Source organism: Dendrobates tinctorius, unplaced genomic scaffold (genome assembly GCF_039654945.1).
Source record: "Dendrobates tinctorius isolate UK_male_01 unplaced genomic scaffold, ASM3965494v1 ptg000043l, whole genome shotgun sequence".
Classification (NCBI taxonomy): domain Eukaryota; kingdom Metazoa; phylum Chordata; class Amphibia; order Anura; family Dendrobatidae; genus Dendrobates; species Dendrobates tinctorius.
The window spans coordinates 9,365,442-9,392,274 of record NW_027361711.1 but is presented as its reverse complement, the minus strand read 5'-3'; the positions used below and the strand labels follow the sequence as shown (position 1 = coordinate 9,392,274).

At 41.2% G+C, this 26,833-nt stretch overlaps 1 protein-coding gene across 2 annotated transcripts in view; it reads right to left on the bottom strand.

Moving 5' to 3' along the window:
* The window catches only part of PDE6A (phosphodiesterase 6A), a 268,275-nt gene that overhangs the window by 125,273 nt on the left and 116,169 nt on the right, over nucleotides 1-26,833 (bottom strand). For both annotated transcript variants that reach the window (XM_073575291.1, XM_073575292.1), the window contains exon 3: nucleotides 990-1,079. In XM_073575291.1, coding sequence (XP_073431392.1) covers nucleotides 990-1,079 — 90 coding nt within the window. The remainder of the gene's footprint in view (nucleotides 1-989; nucleotides 1,080-26,833) is intronic.

Below are 26,833 nucleotides of genomic sequence, written 5' to 3'. Positions count from 1 at the left end.
GAGGGATTTACCCTAACTTCCTTACCGGGGATCCGTTTAAGAGAGCCTGGGGTCAGTACCAGAGCATTTGAAGGCAATTGCCCTGAGTTCCATACCAGAGATCCCTTTAAGAAAGGCCTGGGGTCAGTACCAAAGCGCAGAGTGGATTTGCCCTAAATTCAATACCAATGATCCCTTTAAGAGACCCTGGGGTCAGTACCAAAGCGCTGGATGGATTTGCTCTGACTTCCATACCATTGATCCCTTTAAGAGGATAGATGTGCCTACAGGATGGAGGATGTGTGATGGGGATATAGGCACGGGAGGGGGGATTCATTTCTGTCATGTGATCTCTGCTCCTTTCAAGGGGGCAGACAATGGCTGGGAGCTTATGTTCCCAGGGATGCTATATTTCTCCCACCATGTCAGTGTCTGTTGAGGTGTTGTCAAGTGGGAAAACTGTTGGTCATAGCAACCAATCACAGGTCAGCTACTTTTAACCAGCTCTGGTGAAGTGAGAGATGCTTAGTGATTGCTTGCAAGGAAAACTGTTGCTCATAGCAACCAATCACAGCTCAGCTTCTTTTGAACAGCTCTGGTGAAATGAAAGATGCTTCGTGATTGGTTGGTGATATACACACACACACATTCATTTTTATATATAGAGATTGGGAAAGGATCCTGGAGATGGGAATACCTCTTTAAGCCAACTCTCATTTGAAAAAACTATCCCAGCAATCAATTGATTAACAGAGGTTAGGCTTCTAAAGACTCCCAATACACCTTAGATGGCTGTCAGCTGAACAATGGTTCGGCTGATCACTTCACCCGCAGATGACTTGGCTATCTCTACCATACACAGGAGAGATTGCTCTACCGAGGGAAGATGTATGAAGTCTCTGTAACTTCAGAAAGCATATGACTGTTATTGAGAGACAACTTACCATAGTTATGTTTTATTTTTTAGTACATAACAGTTGTAATACTTATTATGCCCTATATTCACATACCTGGCCCTTTCTTGTTTCACAATTGTGAAGGTAAGATAGATGATAAACCTTGAGAATCAAATTGGCAAAATTTAGGTACTTAAGGAACATCTGGAAGAAAAATATATGTGTCAAATTATTCTTTGGTAAATATTGTTATTTCGTATAAAATAGTATAATTATTTTGTTTATTTTACAACATGCGTAAGTCTACTATCCTTAGGGTGTGTGCACATGATGTCTTTCACCTGAAATCACCTGAAAAAGTACAGCATAACTGCTGGAGCAAACAGTTTAAGGCTACAGTATGTTAACACCTTGCGTTTCTGCTGCTTTTTTTTTCTACAGGCAAAAGCTGCTCAAAGCTGCTACAAAAAAGCAGGTTTGGCTGTGTTTTTTTTTGCTGCGTATTTGCTGTATTTTTGTTGTCTCTTGTGCATGCTGATAAAGTTTACTGCCCCCCAAACAACCATGATGCAACTTCCTTAAGGTTTTTGCACCAAAAATGCAGCTAAACATATACCTGCATTTATCACTGCATTCTTGCACTTACCCATTGTTTCCTATGGGTGAAAAAATTCTGCTAATACACTGAAAAAATACTCAAAGAAAGAAGTGATGCTGATAGTAAAGGCATCTGTACCTCCGCACCATCGGAATAGCACAAGGGAACAAGGGAACTTGCCGCTTCCAGCAATCCGGCCAGCTTTAGAGCAACACTTGCAAGCTGTATAGCAAACTTTAGGTCTAGAAACCAGACACCTCTGACATACTGCAAGGTGGCTGGTAGCATTGGTATTGAGCTGTAAACTATAGAATAAAAAAATCCTTTTAGAGTGGATGATTGCTAAATAAGAAAATTTAAAAATTGCTTGTTTTTAGAAAACACTGGGGACGTCAGGACGGATAAGTGATACATAGTGACTAAGGACCCGTAGTTGGCCATTCCGCGGCCCTATAGTGACCCGTCTTTGCCGGAATAGTCGTGTTCTCCCAATCCTTGTTTATGTGTATTGGCTCCCTGCGAGGACAACTACTGTTATTGAGTCGCCCTCCCAGGGCTGTAGGGTACTCGGTACCAGGCCGGTGTCAGGGGAGTGTGTCACAGCAGCGGTGACCCGGTCCGTGGCCCTGCGCGCCCAAGCAATGGGGGGTTTGTAGGTAATGGAATGGAATAGTTTGTCCCGCCACCTGTGGTGCTCGGCAAGGGAGATGTTAAGCCGACGCTGCAGACAGATCCGCTGGGACTGATGGTATGGTACCGAATCAGCAATCGAGAAATAACATAAAACATAACTTTTAATAATAAATGTAAAAGCTACCAAAGATAGTAGTGCAAGTAAATCACTAAATCAAAAACCACAAAAAATAAAGGAGGTAACTGTATAAGTCTCTATGACAGATTACTACCAATATATACATGTGGCTATTCCAAGTCCAAAATTTTTGAGAGATTGGACCAGAAAAATACTTGGACTAAACCAGTGCAAAAAAGGCCAAGTAAAAAATGAACAGTTTCCTTATCAGAGGAACTAAAGAGGCCTCTACCCTGTAAAGGTTATCAAGGAATATGCCTATTCATGTATATAATAAGGACATAATAATAAACCCATCAACAAAAAAATGTGAAAAGGAAAGATCTCACCACATGAAGATGGAGGATGTCCAGGATCAGATGTCCCATCAGAGTCATATCAGGTCAGGAAAAAAGGGGGGGTTCACCCTATACAAGCCCTGTTTGAACTATAACTGACACCCATGACTCCCGCCCTAACAAGGGCAGTCCACATCTAATCCCTATAAACCATAGCCCTACAAAATCCCTGTGCATCCCGACGCGTTTCGTCACTAAATGACTCTTCAGGGGACATATTAGCACAAACTGGGCATCATGACAGAGTATACAGGCTGCCTCCTAAGATGAAAATGGAGTGAGGCAGACTAATGAGGAGGGCACTTAAATAAACTGCCAATCAAATAAAACACATCCACCTGAGATGACTTGGAACGCACGCCGTCCACCATTGGTCCCTGTGGGACGCAGGCACATGATGAGTGTATCAATGGAAAACGCCCACCCTCCAAACCATGCAATAGTGTGTAAACGCCGGCGTATCCCGCGGCAAAGGCCGCCCTGTTTCCGGTTGCGTCATACCGCCCAAAAGCAAAATGGCCGCCGCACTTCCGGTCATGCGCACTCATCGGTGCCAGCAGAAAAAATGGCCGCCACACTTCCGGTCATGCGCACTCATGTTAAAGCAGCGCCAACAGAACGGAAGTAAAGCATGCGACAAAGGTCGCAATGCTGCTAGAAGGCAATATCGTCATGCGCACTTTAAAAAGTCCATAAGCCAATATTACAAGCGAATAGACAGATCATACATCTCCAAAAGGCCTCAGTCATAAAATGATTACCAAAAATATTAATCCAATCACAGGCCTGAAGAGAGCATTACCAGAATCAAAGTAAAGCAAGATGGAAAATGACAAAAATTCAAACTCAGAATAAAAGGTAGCGTAAACATATAAAAAAGAGGTATTTTACAGTATATACAAAGGAAATATTAAACACATATATCAAACCCTAGATGTAGCAGCCAAAATTGAGTTGATCATTAAGCCCTCTTGGGGTCATGGTATTCAAACAAAAAATCCACTTGGTCTCTTTTTGTAGAATGATGCGATCCCAATTACCACCTCTTGGTGGTTTTTTTACCCTTTCAATCCCCAGAAATTGAATGGAATTAACATTCCCTCCTTGGCACTGATTAATATGACGTGAAATAGGGGTATCTCTCTTATGGATAATGTCTCCAATATGTTCCCCAATCCTTCGTTTGAATTCTCTAATGGTTTTACCCACATATTCTATGCCGCATGTACATGTGGCCTTGTAAATGACTCCCTTGCTGCTACAGTTGATAAATTCCCTAATTTGATATGCCTGTCCTGTAACATTACTGGTAAAACCAGCACCAGGAGAAATGTGGGAACAAGCAACGCAGTGGCCACATCTGAAGCAACCATTCACGTTAGTAGGCAACCAAGTGGTACGGGAAGGTCTGGTGAAATGACTGTTGACCAGCCGATCCCTTAAGGAACGGCCTTTCTTGTACGTGATTAAAGGTCGTGTCGAAAGTACACCTCCAACATCCTTATCCATTAATAACACGGGCCAATGTTTGGCCAGGATAGCACGTACAGAACTTGCTCCATTATCAAAAGTGGTAATCAACCTCATTTCACCTTTATTTTCAACTCTGGGTCTGGGTCTAAGGAGTTCCATTCTACTTTTACCCTTAGCATGTTTATAGGCACGTTTTAAAACATCAAGTGGATAACCCCTATCCAAAAATCTGTCTCTAAGTTCTCTCGCCTGTCTCTCAAAAGATTCATCTGTAGAGCAATTTCTACGTATCCTGAGATATTGACCCTTGGGTACTCCACGTTTAAGATGTATAGGGTGGCTGCTGTCCCACCTCAATAAAGAATTAGTAGCCGTGGGTTTCCTGTAAGTACAGGTGGTAATAGTACCATCATTTTTCCTCTCAATCAATATATCAAGAAAGGACAATGAAAACGGGTCAATCACAGAAGTAAAAAATAAACCACAATCATTATGATTCAGAGTGTCTACAAAAGCAGAAAAACTATCCTTCGAACCCTTCCACAAAATCAGGATGTCATCAATATATTGAACCCACAGCTCAATTCGTTCCATAACATCCATGCCACTCCTAAAGACCTGGGTCTCCTCCCACCAGCCCAGGAACAAATTTGCATACGCCGGGGCACATGGACTCCCCATAGCGGTGCCCCTGAGCTGGTGGTAGATCTTGTGATCAAACAAGAAAAAATTCTTAGTGAGACAGAAACGAAGTAGCTTGATGACGAATTCGCTGTGGGTCCGATACTGACATCCTCTAGTGTTCAGAAAATATAACACAGCTTCAAGCCCCTTATCGTGAGGTATGGAGGTGTAAAGCGCCTCCACATCAATACTGCCCAAATTAACTTCGGGATCAACACATAATCCCTCTATTCTCCGAAGAAGGTCAGGGGTATCCTGCACGAAGGATCGTAATGAGGCGACAAAAGGTTTCAGAACACGGTCTAAATAAATGCCAATGTTGTGGCTAATACTGCCCATACCTGACACAATAGGTCTCCCTTTTAAAGGGGAAAGACCCTTGTGTAATTTCGGCAGGCAGTAAAAGGTAGCAACTATTGAATCTTTAGGCATTAAAAAATCAAATTCAGATTTGTCAATAACTCTCATGGATAAACCTTCATCCAGGATACTTTTGAGTTCAGACAAATAATCAGAGGTAGGGTTATGATCCAAAATCTCATAACTAACTCTGTCCTCAAGGAGGGTCTCACACATTTTAGAATATTGTGTAGAGTCAAGGATGACCACATTGCCACCCTTATCTGAGGGTTTAATGACAATGCGGTCATCCTGCTCAAGCATATTGATAACTGCCATTTCTGTTTTCGTACAATTATATCTAGAAAAGATCTTCTTTCCTTGTAAGGATTTCAGATCTTCTGTAACCAAATTTTCAAAAATATCTATAGCAGACACATCTCCAATGGGAGGGGGCATTTTAGTGCTCCTATTTTTTAATTCAGTGAAGGAACCCCTTCCAAGGTCGTTAGGGTTCATTACACCAATACTAGATAACAGGCGTACGTCTGGCAACAAATCAACAGGAATCCCCATATCCATACAGGTACGATTATCCTGTTGCAGAAAAAACTTTCTCCAACGTACCTTACGTAAAAACAAATTAAGATCTTTTATAGACCGAAACAGATCAAAGTCTGTACTGGGGACAAATGTGAGACCCTTTTGCAAAACCTGTAGTTCTTCACGGTTGAGCACCCTAGAGGACAGATTAACCACTTGTATACCGTTAGTGACCAATGAAGATACTGAATTAGGGACACGACTATTGGGTAAAGTGGTATTAGAATAGTTATTCCCAGGAACAGTTCTTATTTCCGTACTGGATGTTGACGGTTCCTTAAAGGATAACTCTGATCTAAAAAATGCGATCCTGTAATAGTATCGGATCTATCCGAAGGACTACGATAACCACGGCCTCTAACTCTACCTCTATTCCTCCCCCTATTGCTTCTACCCCTTCCCTCAGTATCAGAGAAGTCAGTATCTGTAGAAGACAAATCAGTTTCAAGATCAATGTTGTTATTACGATTACCAATAACCAAATAGGCCTTGTTATCCTTAAAATCTTGAGCGTCCCTCAAATATTGGCGATGTTTACGCTCCTTAAGATGATATTGGAAACGCTCAAGATTAGTTTCTAACTTACTTTCCTTTAATGAAAAGTCAGTCTCCGTAGAGAATTTTTTGGTAACTTCAATTTGATCTCTCAAACGGTCATTCAAAAGACTCAAAGTTTTCTTTTCCTCCTCCAAGAGGAGTTGCATAAGACGAAGAGAACTACTTGTAGCCTCTTTTTCCCATTTGGCAATAAAACTGGGGTTCTTGTGTCGTGCCCCTGCAGAAATATTAATTCTTAATCCTCGTGGGACAATACCCGCCTTTAAATAATTTTCAAGGCTCTGTACCTCCCACCATGATATAATCTGGTCAAGATATACCTTAGTGAGTTCTTTAAAAGCAACGCTATATGTAGGGAGATACTTTTTCTGTGTGAACGAGTGTTCAGAAAATATCTCCTTTGCTTCAGCTAGCCATTGGTCCGTATTTAGACCAGTTGACAAGAAACCTGCCATACCCAAGTAATTTAGAGATAAACAGCAAAAAAGTGGGTTAAATACCCACAAATTCTCACGATACAAAGTACCGAATCAGCAATCGAGAAATAACATAAAACATAACTTTTAATAATAAATGTAAAAGCTACCAAAGATAGTAGTGCAAGTAAATCACTAAATCAAAAACCACAAAAAATAAAGGAGGTAACTGTATAAGTCTCTATGACAGATTACTACCAATATATACATGTGGCTATTCCAAGTCCAAAATTTTTGAGAGATTGGACCAGAAAAATACTTGGACTAAACCAGTGCAAAAAAGGCCAAGTAAAAAATGAACAGTTTCCTTATCAGAGGAACTAAAGAGGCCTCTACCCTGTAAAGGTTATCAAGGAATATGCCTATTCATGTATATAATAAGGACATAATAATAAACCCATCAACAAAAAAATGTGAAAAGGAAAGATCTCACCACATGAAGATGGAGGATGTCCAGGATCAGATGTCCCATCAGAGTCATATCAAGTCAGGAAAAAAGGGGGGGTTCACCCTATACAAGCCCTGTTTGAACTATAACTGTCACCCATGACTCCCGCCCTAACAAGGGCAGTCCACATCTAATCCCTATAAACCATAGCCCTACAAAATCCCTGTGCATCCCGACGCGTTTCGTCACTAAATGACTCTTCAGGGGACATATTAGCACAAACTGGGCATCATGACAGAGTATACAGGCTGCCTCCTAAGATGAAAATGGAGTGAGGCAGACTAATGAGGAGGGCACTTAAATAAACTGCCAATCAAATAAAACACATCCACCTGAGATGACTTGGAACGCACGCCGTCCACCATTGGTCCCTGTGGGACGCAGGCACATGATGAGTGTATCAATGGAAAACGCCCACCCTCCAAACCATGCAATAGTGTGTAAACGCCGGCGTATCCCGCGGCAAAGGCCGCCCTGTTTCCGGTTGCGTCATACCGCCCAAAAGCAAAATGGCCGCCGCACTTCCGGTCATGCGCACTCATCGGTGCCAGCAGAAAAAATGGCCGCCACACTTCCGGTCATGCGCACTCATGTTAAAGCAGCGCCAACAGAACGGAAGTAAAGCATGCGACAAAGGTCGCAATGCTGCTAGAAGGCAATATCGTCATGCGCACTTTAAACAGTCCATAAGCCAATATTACAAGCGAATAGACAGATCATACATCTCCAAAAGGCCTCAATCATAAAATGATTACCAAAAATATTAATCCAATCACAGGCCTGAAGAGAGCATTACCAGAATCAAAGTAAAGCAAGATGGAAAATGACAAAAATTCAAACTCAGAATAAAAGGTAGCGTAAACATATAAAAAAGAGGTATTTTACAGTATATACAAAGGAAATATTAAACACATATATCAAACCCTAGATGTAGCAGCCAAAATTGAGTTGATCATTAAGCCCTCTTGGGGTCATGGTATTCAAACAAAAAATCCACTTGGTCTCTTTTTGTAGAATGATGCGATCCCAATTACCACCTCTTGGTGGTTTTTTTACCCTTTCAATCCCCAGAAATTGAATGGAATTAACATTCCCTCCTTGGCACTGATTAATATGACGTGAAATAGGGGTATCTCTCTTATGGATAATGTCTCCAATATGTTCCCCAATCCTTCGTTTGAATTCTCTAATGGTTTTACCCACATATTCTATGCCGCATGTACATGTGGCCTTGTAAATGACTCCCTTGCTGCTACAGTTGATAAATTCCCTAATTTGATATGCCTGTCCTGTAACATTACTGGTAAAACCAGCACCAGGAGAAATGTGGGAACAAGCAACGCAGTGGCCACATCTGAAGCAACCATTCACGTTAGTAGGCAACCAAGTGGTACGGGAAGGTCTGGTGAAATGACTGTTGACCAGCCGATCCCTTAAGGAACGGCCTTTCTTGTACGTGATTAAAGGTCGTGTCGAAAGTACACCTCCAACATCCTTATCCATTAATAACACGGGCCAATGTTTGGCCAGGATAGCACGTACAGAACTTGCTCCATTATCAAAAGTGGTAATCAACCTCATTTCACCTTTATTTTCAACTCTGGGTCTGGGTCTAAGGAGTTCCATTCTACTTTTACCCTTAGCATGTTTATAGGCACGTTTTAAAACATCAAGTGGATAACCCCTATCCAAAAATCTGTCTCTAAGTTCTCTCGCCTGTCTCTCAAAATATTCATCTGTAGAGCAATTTCTACGTATCCTGAGATATTGACCCTTGGGTACTCCACGTTTAAGATGTATAGGGTGGCTGCTGTCCCACCTCAATAAAGAATTAGTAGCCGTGGGTTTCCTGTAAGTACAGGTGGTAATAGTACCATCATTTTTCCTCTCAATCAATATATCAAGAAAGGACAATGAAAACGGGTCAATCACAGAAGTAAAAAATAAACCACAATCATTATGATTCCTCTTGGAGGAGGAAAAGAAAACTTTGAGTCTTTTGAATGACCGTTTGAGAGATCAAATTGAAGTTACCAAAAAATTCTCTACGGAGACTGACTTTTCATTAAAGGAAAGTAAGTTAGAAACTAATCTTGAGCGTTTCCAATATCATCTTAAGGAGCGTAAACATCGCCAATATTTGAGGGACGCTCAAGATTTTAAGGATAACAAGGCCTATTTGGTTATTGGTAATCGTAATAACAACATTGATCTTGAAACTGATTTGTCTTCTACAGATACTGACTTCTCTGATACTGAGGGAAGGGGTAGAAGCAATAGGGGGAGGAATAGAGGTAGAGTTAGAGGCCGTGGTTATCGTAGTCCTTCGGATAGATCCGATACTATTACAGGATCGCATTTTTTAGATCAGAGTTATCCTTTAAGGAACCGTCAACATCCAGTACGGAAATAAGAACTGTTCCTGGGAATAACTATTCTAATATCACTTTACCCAATAGTCGTGTCCCTAATTCAGTATCTTCATTGGTCACTAACGGTATACAAGTGGTTAATCTGTCCTCTAGGGTGCTCAACCGTGAAGAACTACAGGTTTTGCAAAAGGGTCTCACATTTGTCCCCAGTACAGACTTTGATCTGTTTCGGTCTATAAAAGATCTTAATTTGTTTTTACGTAAGGTACGTTGGAGAAAGTTTTTTCTGCAACAGGATAATCGTACCTGTATGGATATGGGGATTCCTGTTGATTTGTTGCCAGACGTACGCCTGTTATCTAGTATTGGTGTAATGAACCCTAACGACCTTGGAAGGGGTCCCTTCACTGAATTAAAAAATAGGAGCACTAAAATGCCCCCTCCCATTGGAGATGTGTCTGCTATAGATATTTTTGAAAATTTGGTTACAGAAGATCTGAAATCCTTACAAGGAAAGAAGATCTTTTCTAGATATAATTGTACGAAAACAGAAATGGCAGTTATCAATAAGCTTGAGCAGGATGACCGCATTGTCATTAAACCCTCAGATAAGGGTGGCAATGTGGTCATCCTTGACTCTACACAATATTCTAAAATGTGTGAGACCCTCCTTGAGGACAGAGTTAGTTATGAGATTTTGGATCATAACCCTACCTCTGATTATTTGTCTGAACTCAAAAGTATCCTGGATGAAGGTTTATCCATGAGAGTTATTGACAAATCTGAATTTGATTTTTTAATGCCTAAAGATTCAATAGTTGCTACCTTTTACTGCCTGCCGAAATTACACAAGGGTCTTTCCCCTTTAAAAGGGAGACCTATTGTGTCAGGTATGGGCAGTATTAGCCACAACATTGGCATTTATTTAGACCGTGTCCTGAAACCTTTTGTCGCCTCATTACGATCCTTCGTGCAGGATACCCCTGACCTTCTTCGGAGAATAGAGGGATTATGTGTTGATCCCGAAGTTAATTTGGGCAGTATTGATGTGGAGGCGCTTTACACCTCCATACCTCACGATAAGGGGCTTGAAGCTGTGTTATATTTTCTGAACACTAGAGGATGTCAGTATCGGACCCACAGCGAATTCGTCATCAAGCTACTTCGTTTCTGTCTCACTAAGAATTTTTTCTTGTTTGATCACAAGATCTACCACCAGCTCAGGGGCACCGCTATGGGGAGTCCATGTGCCCCGGCGTATGCAAATTTGTTCCTGGGCTGGTGGGAGGAGACCCAGGTCTTTAGGAGTGGCATGGATGTTATGGAACGAATTGAGCTGTGGGTTCGATATATTGATGACATCCTGATTTTGTGGAAGGGTTCGAAGGATAGTTTTTCTGCTTTTGTAGACACTCTGAATCATAATGATTGTGGTTTATTTTTACTTCTGTGATTGACCCGTTTTCATTGTCCTTTCTTGATATATTGATTGAGAGGAAAAATGATGGTACTATTACCACCTGTACTTACAGGAAACCCACGGCTACTAATTCTTTATTGAGGTGGGACAGCAGCCACCCTATACATCTTAAACGTGGAGTACCCAAGGGTCAATATCTCAGGATACGTAGAAATTGCTCTACAGATGAATCTTTTGAGAGACAGGCGAGAGAACTTAGAGACAGATTTTTGGATAGGGGTTATCCACTTGATGTTTTAAAACGTGCCTATAAACATGCTAAGGGTAAAAGTAGAATGGAACTCCTTAGACCCAGACCCAGAGTTGAAAATAAAGGTGAAATGAGGTTGATTACCACTTTTGATAATGGAGCAAGTTCTGTACGTGCTATCCTGGCCAAACATTGGCCCGTGTTATTAATGGATAAGGATGTTGGAGGTGTACTTTCGACACGACCTTTAATCACGTACAAGAAAGGCCGTTCCTTAAGGGATCGGCTGGTCAACAGTCATTTCACCAGACCTTCCCGTACCACTTGGTTGCCTACTAACGTGAATGGTTGCTTCAGATGTGGCCACTGCGTTGCTTGTTCCCACATTTCTCCTGGTGCTGGTTTTACCAGTAATGTTACAGGACAGGCATATCAAATTAGGGAATTTATCAACTGTAGCAGCAAGGGAGTCATTTACAAGGCCACATGTACATGCGGCATAGAATATGTGGGTAAAACCATTAGAGAATTCAAACGAAGGATTGGGGAACATATTGGAGACATTATGCATAAGAGAGATACCCCTATTTCACGTCATATTAATCAGTGCCAAGGAGGGAATGTTAATTCCATTCAATTTCTGGGGATTGAAAGGGTAAAAAAACCACCAAGAGGTGGTAATTGGGATCGCATCATTCTACAAAAAGAGACCAAGTGGATTTTTTGTTTGAATACCATGACCCCAAGAGGGCTTAATGATCAACTCAATTTTGGCTGCTACATCTAGGGTTTGATATATGTGTTTAATATTTCCTTTGTATATACTGTAAAATACCTCTTTTTTATATGTTTACGCTACCTTTTATTCTGAGTTTGAATTTTTGTCATTTTCCATCTTGCTTTACTTTGATTCTGGTAATGCTCTCTTCAGGCCTGTGATTGGATTAATATTTTTGGTAATCATTTTATGATTGAGGCCTTTTGGAGATGTATGATCTGTCTATTCGCTTGTAATATTGGCTTATGGACTGTTTAAAGTGCGCATGACGATATTGCCTTCTAGCAGCATTGCGACCTTTGTCGCATGCTTTACTTCCGTTCTGTTGGCGCTGCTTTAACATGAGTGCGCATGACCGGAAGTGTGGCGGCCATTTTTTCTGCTGGCACCGATGAGTGCGCATGACCGGAAGTGCGGCGGCCATTTTGCTTTTGGGCGGTATGACGCAACCGGAAACAGGGCGGCCTTTGCCGCGGGATACGCCGGCGTTTACACACTATTGCATGGTTTGGAGGGTGGGCGTTTTCCATTGATACACTCATCATGTGCCTGCGTCCCACAGGGACCAATGGTGGACGGCGTGCGTTCCAAGTCATCTCAGGTGGATGTGTTTTATTTGATTGGCAGTTTATTTAAGTGCCCTCCTCATTAGTCTGCCTCACTCCATTTTCATCTTAGGAGGCAGCCTGTATACTCTGTCATGATGCCCAGTTTGTGCTAATATGTCCCCTGAAGAGTCATTTAGTGACGAAACGCGTCGGGATGCACAGGGATTTTGTAGGGCTATGGTTTATAGGGATTAGATGTGGACTGCCCTTGTTAGGGCGGGAGTCATGGATGTCAGTTATAGTTCAAACAGGGCTTGTATAGGGTGAACCCCCCCTTTTTTCCTGACCTGATATGACTCTGATGGGACATCTGATCCTGGACATCCTCCATCTTCATGTGGTGAGATCTTTCCTTTTCACATTTTTTTGTTGATGGGTTTATTATTATGTCCTTATTATATACATGAATAGGCATATTCCTTGATAACCTTTACAGGGTAGAGGCCTCTTTAGTTCCTCTGATAAGGAAACTGTTCATTTTTTACTTGGCCTTTTTTGCACTGGTTTAGTCCAAGTATTTTTCTGGTCCAATCTCTCAAAAATTTTGGACTTGGAATAGCCACATGTATATATTGGTAGTAATCTGTCATAGAGACTTATACAGTTACCTCCTTTATTTTTTGTGGTTTTTGATTTAGTGATTTACTTGCACTACTATCTTTGGTAGCTTTTACATTTATTATTAAAAGTTATGTTTTATGTTATTTCTCGATTGCTGATTCGGTACTTTGTATCGTGAGAATTTGTGGGTATTTAACCCACTTTTTTGCTGTTTATCTCTAAATTACTTGGGTATGGCAGGTTTCTTGTCAACTGGTCTAAATACGGACCAATGGCTAGCTGAAGCAAAGGAGGTATTTTCTGAACACTCGTTCACACAGAAAAAGTATCTCCCTACATATAGCGTTGCTTTTAAAGAACTCACTAAGGTATATCGTGACCAGATTATATCATGGTGGGAGGTACAGAGCCTTGAAAATTATTTAAAGGCGGGTATTGTCCTACGAGGATTAAGAATTAATATTTCTGCAGGGGCACGACACAAGAACCCCAGTTTTATTGCCAAATGGGAAAAAGAGGCTACAAGTAGTTCTCTTCGTCTTATGCAACTCCTCTTGGAGGAGGAAAAGAAAATTTTGAGTCTTTTGAATGACCGTTTGAGAGATCAAATTGAAGTTACCAAAAAATTCTCTACGGAGACTGACTTTTCATTAAAGGAAAGTAAGTTAGAAACTAATCTTGAGCGTTTCCAATATCATCTTAAGGAGCGTAAACATCGCCAATATTTGAGGGACGCTCAAGATTTTAAGGATAACAAGGCCTATTTGGTTATTGGTAATCGTAATAACAACATTGATCTTGAAACTGATTTGTCTTCTACAGATACTGACTTCTCTGATACTGAGGGAAGGGATAGAAGCAATAGGGGGAGGAATAGAGGTAGAGTTAGAGGCCGTGGTTATCGTAGTCCTTCGGATAGATCCGATACTATTACAGGATCGCATTTTTTAGATCAGAGTTATCCTTTAAGGAACCGTCAACATCCAGTACGGAAATAAGAACTGTTCCTGGGAATAACTATTCTAATATCACTTTACCCAATAGTCGTGTCCCTAATTCAGTATCTTCATTGGTCACTAACGGTATACAAGTGGTTAATCTGTCCTCTAGGGTGCTCAACCGTGAAGAACTACAGGTTTTGCAAAAGGGTCTCACATTTGTCCCCAGTACAGACTTTGATCTGTTTCGGTCTATAAAAGATCTTAATTTGTTTTTACGTAAGGTACGTTGGAGAAAGTTTTTTCTGCAACAGGATAATCGTACCTGTATGGATATGGGGATTCCTGTTGATTTGTTGCCAGACGTACGCCTGTTATCTAGTATTGGTGTAATGAACCCTAACGACCTTGGAAGGGGTCCCTTCACTGAATTAAAAAATAGGAGCACTAAAATGCCCCCTCCCATTGGAGATGTGTCTGCTATAGATATTTTTGAAAATTTGGTTACAGAAGATCTGAAATCCTTACAAGGAAAGAAGATCTTTTCTAGATATAATTGTACGAAAACAGAAATGGCAGTTATCAATAAGCTTGAGCAGGATGACCACATTGTCATTAAACCCTCAGATAAGGGTGGCAATGTGGTCATCCTTGACTCTACACAATATTCTAAAATGTGTGAGACCCTCCTTGAGGACAGAGTTAGTTATGAGATTTTGGATCATAACCCTACCTCTGATTATTTGTCTGAACTCAAAAGTATCCTGGATGAAGGTTTATCCATGAGAGTTATTGACAAATCTGAATTTGATTTTTTAATGCCTAAAGATTCAATAGTTGCTACCTTTTACTGCCTGCCGAAATTACACAAGGGTCTTTCCCCTTTAAAAGGGAGACCTATTGTGTCAGGTATGGGCAGTATTAGCCACAACATTGGCATTTATTTAGACCGTGTCCTGAAACCTTTTGTCGCCTCATTACGATCCTTCGTGCAGGATACCCCTGACCTTCTTCAGAGAATAGAGGGATTATGTGTTGATCCCGAAGTTAATTTGGGCAGTATTGATGTGGAGGCGCTTTACACCTCCATACCTCACGATAAGGGGCTTGAAGCTGTGTTATATTTTCTGAACACTAGAGGATGTCAGTATCGGACCCACAGCGAATTCGTCATCAAGCTACTTCGTTTCTGTCTCACTAAGAATTTTTTCTTGTTTGATCACAAGATCTACCACCAGCTCAGGGGCACCGCTATGGGGAGTCCATGTGCCCCGGCGTATGCAAATTTGTTCCTGGGCTGGTGGGAGGAGACTCAGGTCTTTAGGAGTGGCATGGATGTTATGGAACGAATTGAGCTGTGGGTTCGATATATTGATGACATCCTGATTTTGTGGAAGGGTTCGAAGGATAGTTTTTCTGCTTTTGTAGACACTCTGAATCATAATGATTGTGGTTTATTTTTTACTTCTGTGATTGACCCGTTTTCATTGTCCTTTCTTGATATATTGATTGAGAGGAAAAATGATGGTACTATTACCACCTGTACTTACAGGAAACCCACGGCTACTAATTCTTTATTGAGGTGGGACAGCAGCCACCCTATACATCTTAAACGTGGAGTACCCAAGGGTCAATAACTCAGGATACGTAGAAATTGCTCTACAGATGAATCTTTTGAGAGACAGGCGAGAGAACTTAGAGACAGATTTTTGGATAGGGGTTATCCACTTGATGTTTTAAAACGTGCCTATAAACATGCTAAGGGTAAAAGTAGAATGGAACTCCTTAGACCCAGACCCAGAGTTGAAAATAAAGGTGAAATGAGGTTGATTACCACTTTTGATAATGGAGCAAGTTCTGTACGTGCTATCCTGGCCAAACATTGGCCCGTGTTATTAATGGATAAGGATGTTGGAGGTGTACTTTCGACACGACCTTTAATCACGTACAAGAAAGGCCGTTCCTTAAGGGATCGGCTGGTCAACAGTCATTTCACCAGACCTTCCCGTACCACTTGGTTGCCTACTAACGTGAATGGTTGCTTCAGATGTGGCCACTGCGTTGCTTGTTCCCACATTTCTCCTGGTGCTGGTTTTACCAGTAATGTTACAGGACAGGCATATCAAATTAGGGAATTTATCAACTGTAGCAGCAAGGGAGTCATTTACAAGGCCACATGTACATGCGGCATAGAATATGTGGGTAAAACCATTAGAGAATTCAAACGAAGGATTGGGGAACATATTGGAGACATTATCCATAAGAGAGATACCCCTATTTCATGTCATATTAATCAGTGCCAAGGAGGGAATGTTAATTCCATTCAATTTCTGGGGATTGAAAGGGTAAAAAAACCACCAAGAGGTGGTAATTGGGATCGCATCATTCTACAAAAAGAGACCAAGTGGATTTTTTGTTTGAATACCATGACCCCAAGAGGGCTTAATGATCAACTCAATTTTGGCTGCTACATCTAGGGTTTGATATATGTGTTTAATATTTCCTTTGTATATACTGTAAAATACCTCTTTTTTATATGTTTACGCTACCTTTTATTCTGAGTTTGAATTTTTGTCATTTTCCATCTTGCTTTACTTTGATTCTGGTAATGCTCTCTTCAGGCCTGTGATTGGATTAATATTTTTGGTAATCATTTTATGATTGAGGCCTTTTGGAGATGTATGATCTGTCTATTCGCTTGTAATATTGGCTTATGGACTGTTTAAAGTGCGCATGACGATATTGCCTTCTAGCAGCATTGCGACCTTTGTCGCATGCTTTACTTCCGTTCTGTTGGCGCTGCTTTAACATGAGTGCGCATGACCGGAAGTGTGGCGGCCATTTTTTCTGCTGGCACCGATGAGTGCGCATGACCGGAAGTGCGGCGGCCATTTTGCTTTTGGGCGGTATGACGCAACCGGAAACAGGGCGGCCTTTGCCGCGGGATACGCCGGCGTTTACACACTATTGCATGGTTTGGAGGGTGGGCGTTTTCCATTGATACACTCATCATGTGCCTGCGTCCCACAGGGACCAATGGTGGACGGCGTGCGTTCCAAGTCATCTCAGGTGGATGTGTTTTATTTGATTGGCAGTTTATTTAAGTGCCCTCCTCATTAGTCTGCCTCACTCCATTTTCATCTTAGGAGGCAGCCTGTATACTCTGTCATGATGCCCAGTTTGTGCTAATATGTCCCCTGAAGAGTCATTTAGTGACGAAACGCGTCGGGATGCACAGGGATTTTGTAGGGCTATGGTTTATAGGGATTAGATGTGGACTGCCCTTGTTAGGGCGGGAGTCATGGGTGTCAGTTATAGTTCAAACAGGGCTTGTATAGGGTGAACCCCCCCTTTTTTCCTGACCTGATATGACTCTGATGGGACATCTGATCCTGGACATCCTCCATCTTCATGTGGTGAGATCTTTCCTTTTCACATTTTTTTGTTGATGGGTTTATTATTATGTCCTTATTATATACATGAATAGGCATATTCCTTGATAACCTTTACAGGGTAGAGGCCTCTTTAGTTCCTCTGATAAGGAAACTGTTCATTTTTTACTTGGCCTTTTTTGCACTGGTTTAGTCCAAGTATTTTTCTGGTCCAATCTCTCAAAAATTTTGGACTTGGAATAGCCACATGTATATATTGGTAGTAATCTGTCATAGAGACTTATACAGTTACCTCCTTTATTTTTTGTGGTTTTTGATTTAGTGATTTACTTGCACTACTATCTTTGGTAGCTTTTACATTTATTATTAAAAGTTATGTTTTATGTTATTTCTCGATTGCTGATTCGGTACTTTGTATCGTGAGAATTTGTGGGTATTTAACCCACTTTTTTGCTGTTTATCTCTAAATTACTTGGGTATGGCAGGTTTCTTGTCAACTGGTCTAAATACGGACCAATGGCTAGCTGAAGCAAAGGAGGTATTTTCTGAACACTCGTTCACACAGAAAAAGTATCTCCCTACATATAGCGTTGCTTTTAAAGAACTCACTAAGGTATATCGTGACCAGATTATATCATGGTGGGAGGTACAGAGCCTTGAAAATAATTTAAAGGCGGGTATTGTCCCACGAGGATTAAGAATTAATATTTCTGCAGGGGCACGACACAAGAACCCCAGTTTTATTGCCAAATGGGAAAAAGAGGCTACAAGTAGTTCTCTTCGTCTTATGCAACTCCTCTTGGAGGAGGAAAAGAAAACTTTGAGTCTTTTGAATGACCGTTTGAGAGATCAAATTGAAGTTACCAAAAAAATTCTCTACGGAGACTTACTTTTCATTAAAGGAAAGTAAGTTAGAAACTAATCTTGAGCGTTTCCAATATCATCTTAAGGAGCGTAAACATCGCCAATATTTGAGGGACGCTCAAGATTTTAAGGATAACAAGGCCTATTTGGTTATTGGTAATCGTAATAACAACATTGATCTTGAAACTGATTTGTCTTCTACAGATACTGACTTCTCTGATACTGAGGGAAGGGGTAGAAGCAATAGGGGGAGGAATAGAGGTAGAGTTAGAGGCCGTGGTTATCGTAGTCCTCTGGATAGATCCGATACTATTACAGGATCGCATTTTTTAGATCAGAGTTATCCTTTAAGGAACCGTCAACATCCAGTACGGAAATAAGAACTGTTCCTGGGAATAACTATTCTAATATCACTTTACCCAATAGTCGTGTCCCTAATTCAGTATCTTCATTGGTCACTAACGGTATACAAGTGGTTAATCTGTCCTCTAGGGTGCTCAACCGTGAAGAACTACAGGTTTTGCAAAAGGGTCTCACATTTGTCCCCAGTACAGACTTTGATCTGTTTCGGTCTATAAAAGATCTTAATTTGTTTTTACGTAAGGTACGTTGGAGAAAGTTTTTTCTGCAACAGGATAATCGTACCTGTATGGATATGGGGATTCCTGTTGATTTGTTGCCAGACGTACGCCTGTTATCTAGTATTGGTGTAATGAACCCTAACGACCTTGGAAGGGGTCCCTTCACTGAATTAAAAAATAGGAGCACTAAAATGCCCCCTCCCATTGGAGATGTGTCTGCTATAGATATTTTTGAAAATTTGGTTACAGAAGATCTGAAATCCTTACAAGGAAAGAAGATCTTTTCTAGATATAATTGTACGAAAACAGAAATGGCAGTTATCAATAAGCTTGAGCAGGATGACCGCATTGTCATTAAACCCTCAGATAAGGGTGGCAATGTGGTCATCCTTGACTCTACACAATATTCTAAAATGTGTGAGACCCTCCTTGAGGACAGAGTTAGTTATGAGATTTTGGATCATAACCCTACCTCTGATTATTTGTCTGAACTCAAAAGTATCCTGGATGAAGGTTTATCCATGAGAGTTATTGACAAATCTGAATTTGATTTTTTAATGCCTAAAGATTCAATAGTTGCTACCTTTTACTGCCTGCCGAAATTACACAAGGGTCTTTCCCCTTTAAAAGGGAGACCTATTGTGTCAGGTATGGGCAGTATTAGCCACAACATTGGCATTTATTTAGACCGTGTCCTGAAACCTTTTGTCGCCTCATTACGATCCTTCGTGCAGGATACCCCTGACCTTCTTCAGAGAATAGAGGGATTATGTGTTGATCCCGAAGTTAATTTGGGCAGTATTGATGTGGAGGCGCTTTACACCTCCATACCTCACGATAAGGGGCTTGAAGCTGTGTTATATTTTCTGAACACTAGAGGATGTCAGTATCGGACCCACAGCGAATTCGTCATCAAGCTACTTCGTTTCTGTCTCACTAAGAATTTTTTCTTGTTTGATCACAAGATCTACCACCAGCTCAGGGGCACCGCTATGGGGAGTCCATGTGCCCCGGCGTATGCAAATTTGTTCCTGGGCTGGTGGGAGGAGACTCAGGTCTTTAGGAGTGGCATGGATGTTATGGAACGAATTGAGCTGTGGGTTCGATATATTGATGACATCCTGATTTTGTGGAAGGGTTCGAAGGATAGTTTTTCTGCTTTTGTAGACACTCTGAATCATAATGATTGTGGTTTATTTTTTACTTCTGTGATTGACCCGTTTTCATTGTCCTTTCTTGATATATTGATTGAGAGGAAAAATGATGGTACTATTACCACCTGTACTTACAGGAAACCCACGGCTACTAATTCTTTATTGAGGTGGGACAGCAGCCACCCTATACATCTTAAACGTGGAGTACCCAAGGGTCAATAACTCAGGATACGTAGAAATTGCTCTACAGATGAATCTTTTGAGAGACAGGCGAGAGAACTTAGAGACAGATTTTTGGATAGGGGTTATCCACTTGATGTTTTAAAACGTGCCTATAAACATGCTAAGGGTAAAAGTAGAATGGAACTCCTTAGACCCAGACCCAGAGTTGAAAATAAAGGTGAAATGAGGTTGATTACCACTTTTGATAATGGAGCAAGTTCTGTACGTGCTATCCTGGCCAAACATTGGCCCGTGTTATTAATGGATAAGGATGTTGGAGGTGTACTTTCGACACGACCTTTAATCACGTACAAGAAAGGCCGTTCCTTAAGGGATCGGCTGGTCAACAGTCATTTCACCAGACCTTCCCGTACCACTTGGTTGCCTACTAACGTGAATGGTTGCTTCAGATGTGGCCACTGCGTTGCTTGTTCCCACATTTCTCCTGGTGCTGGTTTTACCAGTAATGTTACAGGACAGGCATATCAAATTAGGGAATTTATCAACTGTAGCAGCAAGGGAGTCATTTACAAGGCCACATGTACATGCGGCATAGAATATGTGGGTAAAACCATTAGAGAATTCAAACGAAGGATTGGGGAACATATTGGAGACATTATCCATAAGAGAGATACCCCTATTTCACGTCATATTAATCAGTGCCAAGGAGGGAATGTTAATTCCATTCAATTTCTGGGGATTGAAAGGGTAAAAAAACCACCAAGAGGTGGTAATTGGGATCGCATCATTCTACAAAAAGAGACCAAGTGGATTTTTTGTTTGAATACCATGACCCCAAGAGGGCTTAATGATCAACTCAATTTTGGCTGCTACATCTAGGGTTTGATATATGTGTTTAATATTTCCTTTGTATATACTGTAAAATACCTCTTTTTTATATGTTTACGCTACCTTTTATTCTGAGTTTGAATTTTTGTCATTTTCCATCTTGCTTTACTTTGATTCTGGTAATGCTCTCTTCAGGCCTGTGATTGGATTAATATTTTTGGTAATCATTTTATGATTGAGGCCTTTTGGAGATGTATGATCTGTCTATTCGCTTGTAATATTGGCTTATGGACTGTTTAAAGTGCGCATGACGATATTGCCTTCTAGCAGCATTGCGACCTTTGTCGCATGCTTTACTTCCGTTCTGTTGGCGCTGCTTTAACATGAGTGCGCATGACCGGAAGTGTGGCGGCCATTTTTTCTGCTGGCACCGATGAGTGCGCATGACCGGAAGTGCGGCGGCCATTTTGCTTTTGGGCGGTATGACGCAACCGGAAACAGGGCGGCCTTTGCCGCGGGATACGCCGGCGTTTACACACTATTGCATGGTTTGGAGGGTGGGCGTTTTCCATTGATACACTCATCATGTGCCTGCGTCCCACAGGGACCAATGGTGGACGGCGTGCGTTCCAAGTCATCTCAGGTGGATGTGTTTTATTTGATTGGCAGTTTATTTAAGTGCCCTCCTCATTAGTCTGCCTCACTCCATTTTCATCTTAGGAGGCAGCCTGTATACTCTGTCATGATGCCCAGTTTGTGCTAATATGTCCCCTGAAGAGTCATTTAGTGACGAAACGCGTCGGGATGCACAGGGATTTTGTAGGGCTATGGTTTATAGGGATTAGATGTGGACTGCCCTTGTTAGGGCGGGAGTCATGGGTGTCAGTTATAGTTCAAACAGGGCTTGTATAGGGTGAACCCCCCCTTTTTTCCTGACCTGATATGACTCTGATGGGACATCTGATCCTGGACATCCTCCATCTTCATGTGGTGAGATCTTTCCTTTTCACATTTTTTTGTTGATGGGTTTATTATTATGTCCTTATTATATACATGAATAGGCATATTCCTTGATAACCTTTACAGGGTAGAGGCCTCTTTAGTTCCTCTGATAAGGAAACTGTTCATTTTTTACTTGGCCTTTTTTGCACTGGTTTAGTCCAAGTATTTTTCTGGTCCAATCTCTCAAAAATTTTGGACTTGGAATAGCCACATGTATATATTGGTAGTAATCTGTCATAGAGACTTATACAGTTACCTCCTTTATTTTTTGTGGTTTTTGATTTAGTGATTTACTTGCACTACTATCTTTGGTAGCTTTTACATTTATTATTAAAAGTTATGTTTTATGTTATTTCTCGATTGCTGATTCGGTACTTTGTATCGTGAGAATTTGTGGGTATTTAACCCACTTTTTTGCTGTTTATCTCTAAATTACTTGGGTATGGCAGGTTTCTTGTCAACTGGTCTAAATACGGACCAATGGCTAGCTGAAGCAAAGGAGGTATTTTCTGAACACTCGTTCACACAGAAAAAGTATCTCCCTACATATAGCGTTGCTTTTAAAGAACTCACTAAGGTATATCGTGACCAGATTATATCATGGTGGGAGGTACAGAGCCTTGAAAATAATTTAAAGGCGGGTATTGTCCCACGAGGATTAAGAATTAATATTTCTGCAGGGGCACGACACAAGAACCCCAGTTTTATTGCCAAATGGGAAAAAGAGGCTACAAGTAGTTCTCTTCGTCTTATGCAACTCCTCTTGGAGGAGGAAAAGAAAACTTTGAGTCTTTTGAATGACCGTTTGAGAGATCAAATTGAAGTTACCAAAAAAATTCTCTACGGAGACTTACTTTTCATTAAAGGAAAGTAAGTTAGAAACTAATCTTGAGCGTTTCCAATATCATCTTAAGGAGCGTAAACATCGCCAATATTTGAGGGACGCTCAAGATTTTAAGGATAACAAGGCCTATTTGGTTATTGGTAATCGTAATAACAACATTGATCTTGAAACTGATTTGTCTTCTACAGATACTGACTTCTCTGATACTGAGGGAAGGGGTAGAAGCAATAGGGGGAGGAATAGAGGTAGAGTTAGAGGCCGTGGTTATCGTAGTCCTCTGGATAGATCCGATACTATTACAGGATCGCATTTTTTAGATCAGAGTTATCCTTTAAGGAACCGTCAACATCCAGTACGGAAATAAGAACTGTTCCTGGGAATAACTATTCTAATATCACTTTACCCAATAGTCGTGTCCCTAATTCAGTATCTTCATTGGTCACTAACGGTATACAAGTGGTTAATCTGTCCTCTAGGGTGCTCAACCGTGAAGAACTACAGGTTTTGCAAAAGGGTCTCACATTTGTCCCCAGTACAGACTTTGATCTGTTTCGGTCTATAAAAGATCTTAATTTGTTTTTACGTAAGGTACGTTGGAGAAAGTTTTTTCTGCAACAGGATAATCGTACCTGTATGGATATGGGGATTCCTGTTGATTTGTTGCCAGACGTACGCCTGTTATCTAGTATTGGTGTAATGAACCCTAACGACCTTGGAAGGGGTCCCTTCACTGAATTAAAAAATAGGAGCACTAAAATGCCCCCTCCCATTGGAGATGTGTCTGCTATAGATATTTTTGAAAATTTGGTTACAGAAGATCTGAAATCCTTACAAGGAAAGAAGATCTTTTCTAGATATAATTGTACGAAAACAGAAATGGCAGTTATCAATAAGCTTGAGCAGGATGACCGCATTGTCATTAAACCCTCAGATAAGGGTGGCAATGTGGTCATCCTTGACTCTACACAATATTCTAAAATGTGTGAGACCCTCCTTGAGGACAGAGTTAGTTATGAGATTTTGGATCATAACCCTACCTCTGATTATTTGTCTGAACTCAAAAGTATCCTGGATGAAGGTTTATCCATGAGAGTTATTGACAAATCTGAATTTGATTTTTTAATGCCTAAAGATTCAATAGTTGCTACCTTTTACTGCCTGCCGAAATTACACAAGGGTCTTTCCCCTTTAAAAGGGAGACCTATTGTGTCAGGTATGGGCAGTATTAGCCACAACATTGGCATTTATTTAGACCGTGTTCTGAAACCTTTTGTCGCCTCATTACGATCCTTCGTGCAGGATACCCCTGACCTTCTTCGGAGAATAGAGGGATTATGTGTTGATCCCGAAGTTAATTTGGGCAGTATTGATGTGGAGGCGCTTTACACCTCCATACCTCACGATAAGGGGTTTGAAGCTGTGTTATATTTTCTGAACACTAGAGGATGTCAGTATCGGACCCACAGCGAATTCGTCATCAAGCTACTTCGTTTCTGTCTCACTAAGAATTTTTTCTTGTTTGATCACAAGATCTACCACCAGCTCAGGGGCACCGCTATGGGGAGTCCATGTGCCCCGGCGTATGCAAATTTGTTCCTGGGCTGGTGGGAGGAGACCCAGGTCTTTAGGAGTGGCATGGATGTTATGGAACGAATTGAGCTGTGGGTTCGATATATTGATGACATCCTGATTTTGTGGAAGGGTTCGAAGGATAGTTTTTCTGCTTTTGTAGAGACTCTGAATCATAATGATTGTGGTTTATTTTTTACTTCTGTGTTTGACCCGTTTTCATTGTCCTTTCTTGATATATTGATTGAGAGGAAAAATGATGGTACTATTACCACCTGTACTTACAGGAAACCCACGGCTACTAATTCTTTATTGAGGTGGGACAGCAGCCACCCTATACATCTTAAACGTGGAGTACCCAAGGGTCAATATCTCAGGATACGTAGAAATTGCTCTACAGATGAATCTTTTGAGAGACAGGCGAGAGAACTTAGAGACAGATTTTTGGATAGGGGTTATCCACTTGATGTTTTAAAACGTGCCTATAAACATGCTAAGGGTAAAAGTAGAATGGAACTCCTTAGACCCAGACCCAGAGTTGAAAATAAAGGTGAAATGAGGTTGATTACCACTTTTGATAATGGAGCAAGTTCTGTACGTGCTATCCTGGCCAAACATTGGCCCGTGTTATTAATGGATAAGGATGTTGGAGGTGTACTTTCGACATGACCTTTAATCACGTACAAAAAAGGCCGTTCCTTAAGGGATCGGCTGGTCAACAGTCATTTCACCAGACCTTCCCGTACCACTTGGTTGCCTACTAACGTGAATGGTTGCTTCAGATGTGGCCACTGCGTTGCTTGTTCCCACATTTCTCCTGGTGCTGGTTTTACCAGTAATGTTACAGGACAGGCATATCAAATTAGGGAATTTATCAACTGTAGCAGCAAGGGAGTCATTTACAAGGCCACATGTACATGCGGCATAGAATATGTGGGTAAAACCATTAGAGAATTCAAACGAAGGATTGGGGAACATATTGGAGACATTATCCATAAGAGAGATACCCCTATTTCACGTCATATTAATCAGTGCCAAGGAGGGAATGTTAATTCCATTCAATTTCTGGGGATTGAAAGGGTAAAAAAACCACCAAGAGGTGGTAATTGGGATCGCATCATTCTACAAAAAGAGACCAAGTGGATTTTTTGTTTGAATACCATGACCCCAAGAGGGCTTAATGATCAACTCAATTTTGGCTGCTACATCTAGGGTTTGATATATGTGTTTAATATTTCCTTTGTATATACTGTAAAATACCTCTTTTTTATATGTTTACGCTACCTTTTATTCTGAGTTTGAATTTTTGTCATTTTCCATCTTGCTTTACTTTGATTCTGGTAATGCTCTCTTCAGGCCTGTGATTGGATTAATATTTTTGGTAATCATTTTATGATTGAGGCCTTTTGGAGATGTATGATCTGTCTATTCGCTTGTAATTTTGGCTTATGGACTGTTTAAAGTGCGCATGACGATATTGCCTTCTAGCAGCATTGCGACCTTTGTCGCATGCTTTACTTCTGTTCTGTTGGCGCTGCTTTAACATGAGTGCGCATGACTGGAAGTGTGGCGGCCATTTTTTCTGCTGGCACCGATGAGTGCGCATGACCGGAAGTGCGGCGGCCATTTTGCTTTTGGGCGGTATGACGCAACCGGAAACAGGGCGGCCTTTGCCGCGGGATACGCCGGCGTTTACACACTATTGCATGGTTTGGAGGGTGGGCGTTTTCCATTGATACACTCATCATGTGCCTGCGTCCCACAGGGACCAATAGTGGACGGCGTGCGTTCCAAGTCATCTCAGGTGGATGTGTTTTATTTGATTGGCAGTTTATTTAAGTGCCCTCCTCATTAGTCTGCCTCACTCCATTTTCATCTTAGGAGGCAGCCTGTATACTCTGTCATGATGCCCAGTTTGTGCTAATATGAGTCATTTAGTGACGAAACGCGTCGGGATGCACAGGGATTTTGTAGGGCTATGGTTTATAGGGATTAGATGTGGACTGCCCTTGTTAGGGCGGGAGTCATGGGTGTCAGTTATAGTTCAAACAGGGCTTGTATAGGGTGAACCCCCCTTTTTTCCTGACCTGATATGACTCTGATGGGACATCTGATCCTGGACATCCTCCATCTTCATGTGGTGAGATCTTTCCTTTTCACATTTTTTTGTTGATGGGTTTATTATTATGTCCTTATTATATACATGAATAGGCATATTCCTTGATAACCTTTACAGGGTAGATGCCTCTTTAGTTCCTCTGATAAGGAAACTGTTCATTTTTTACT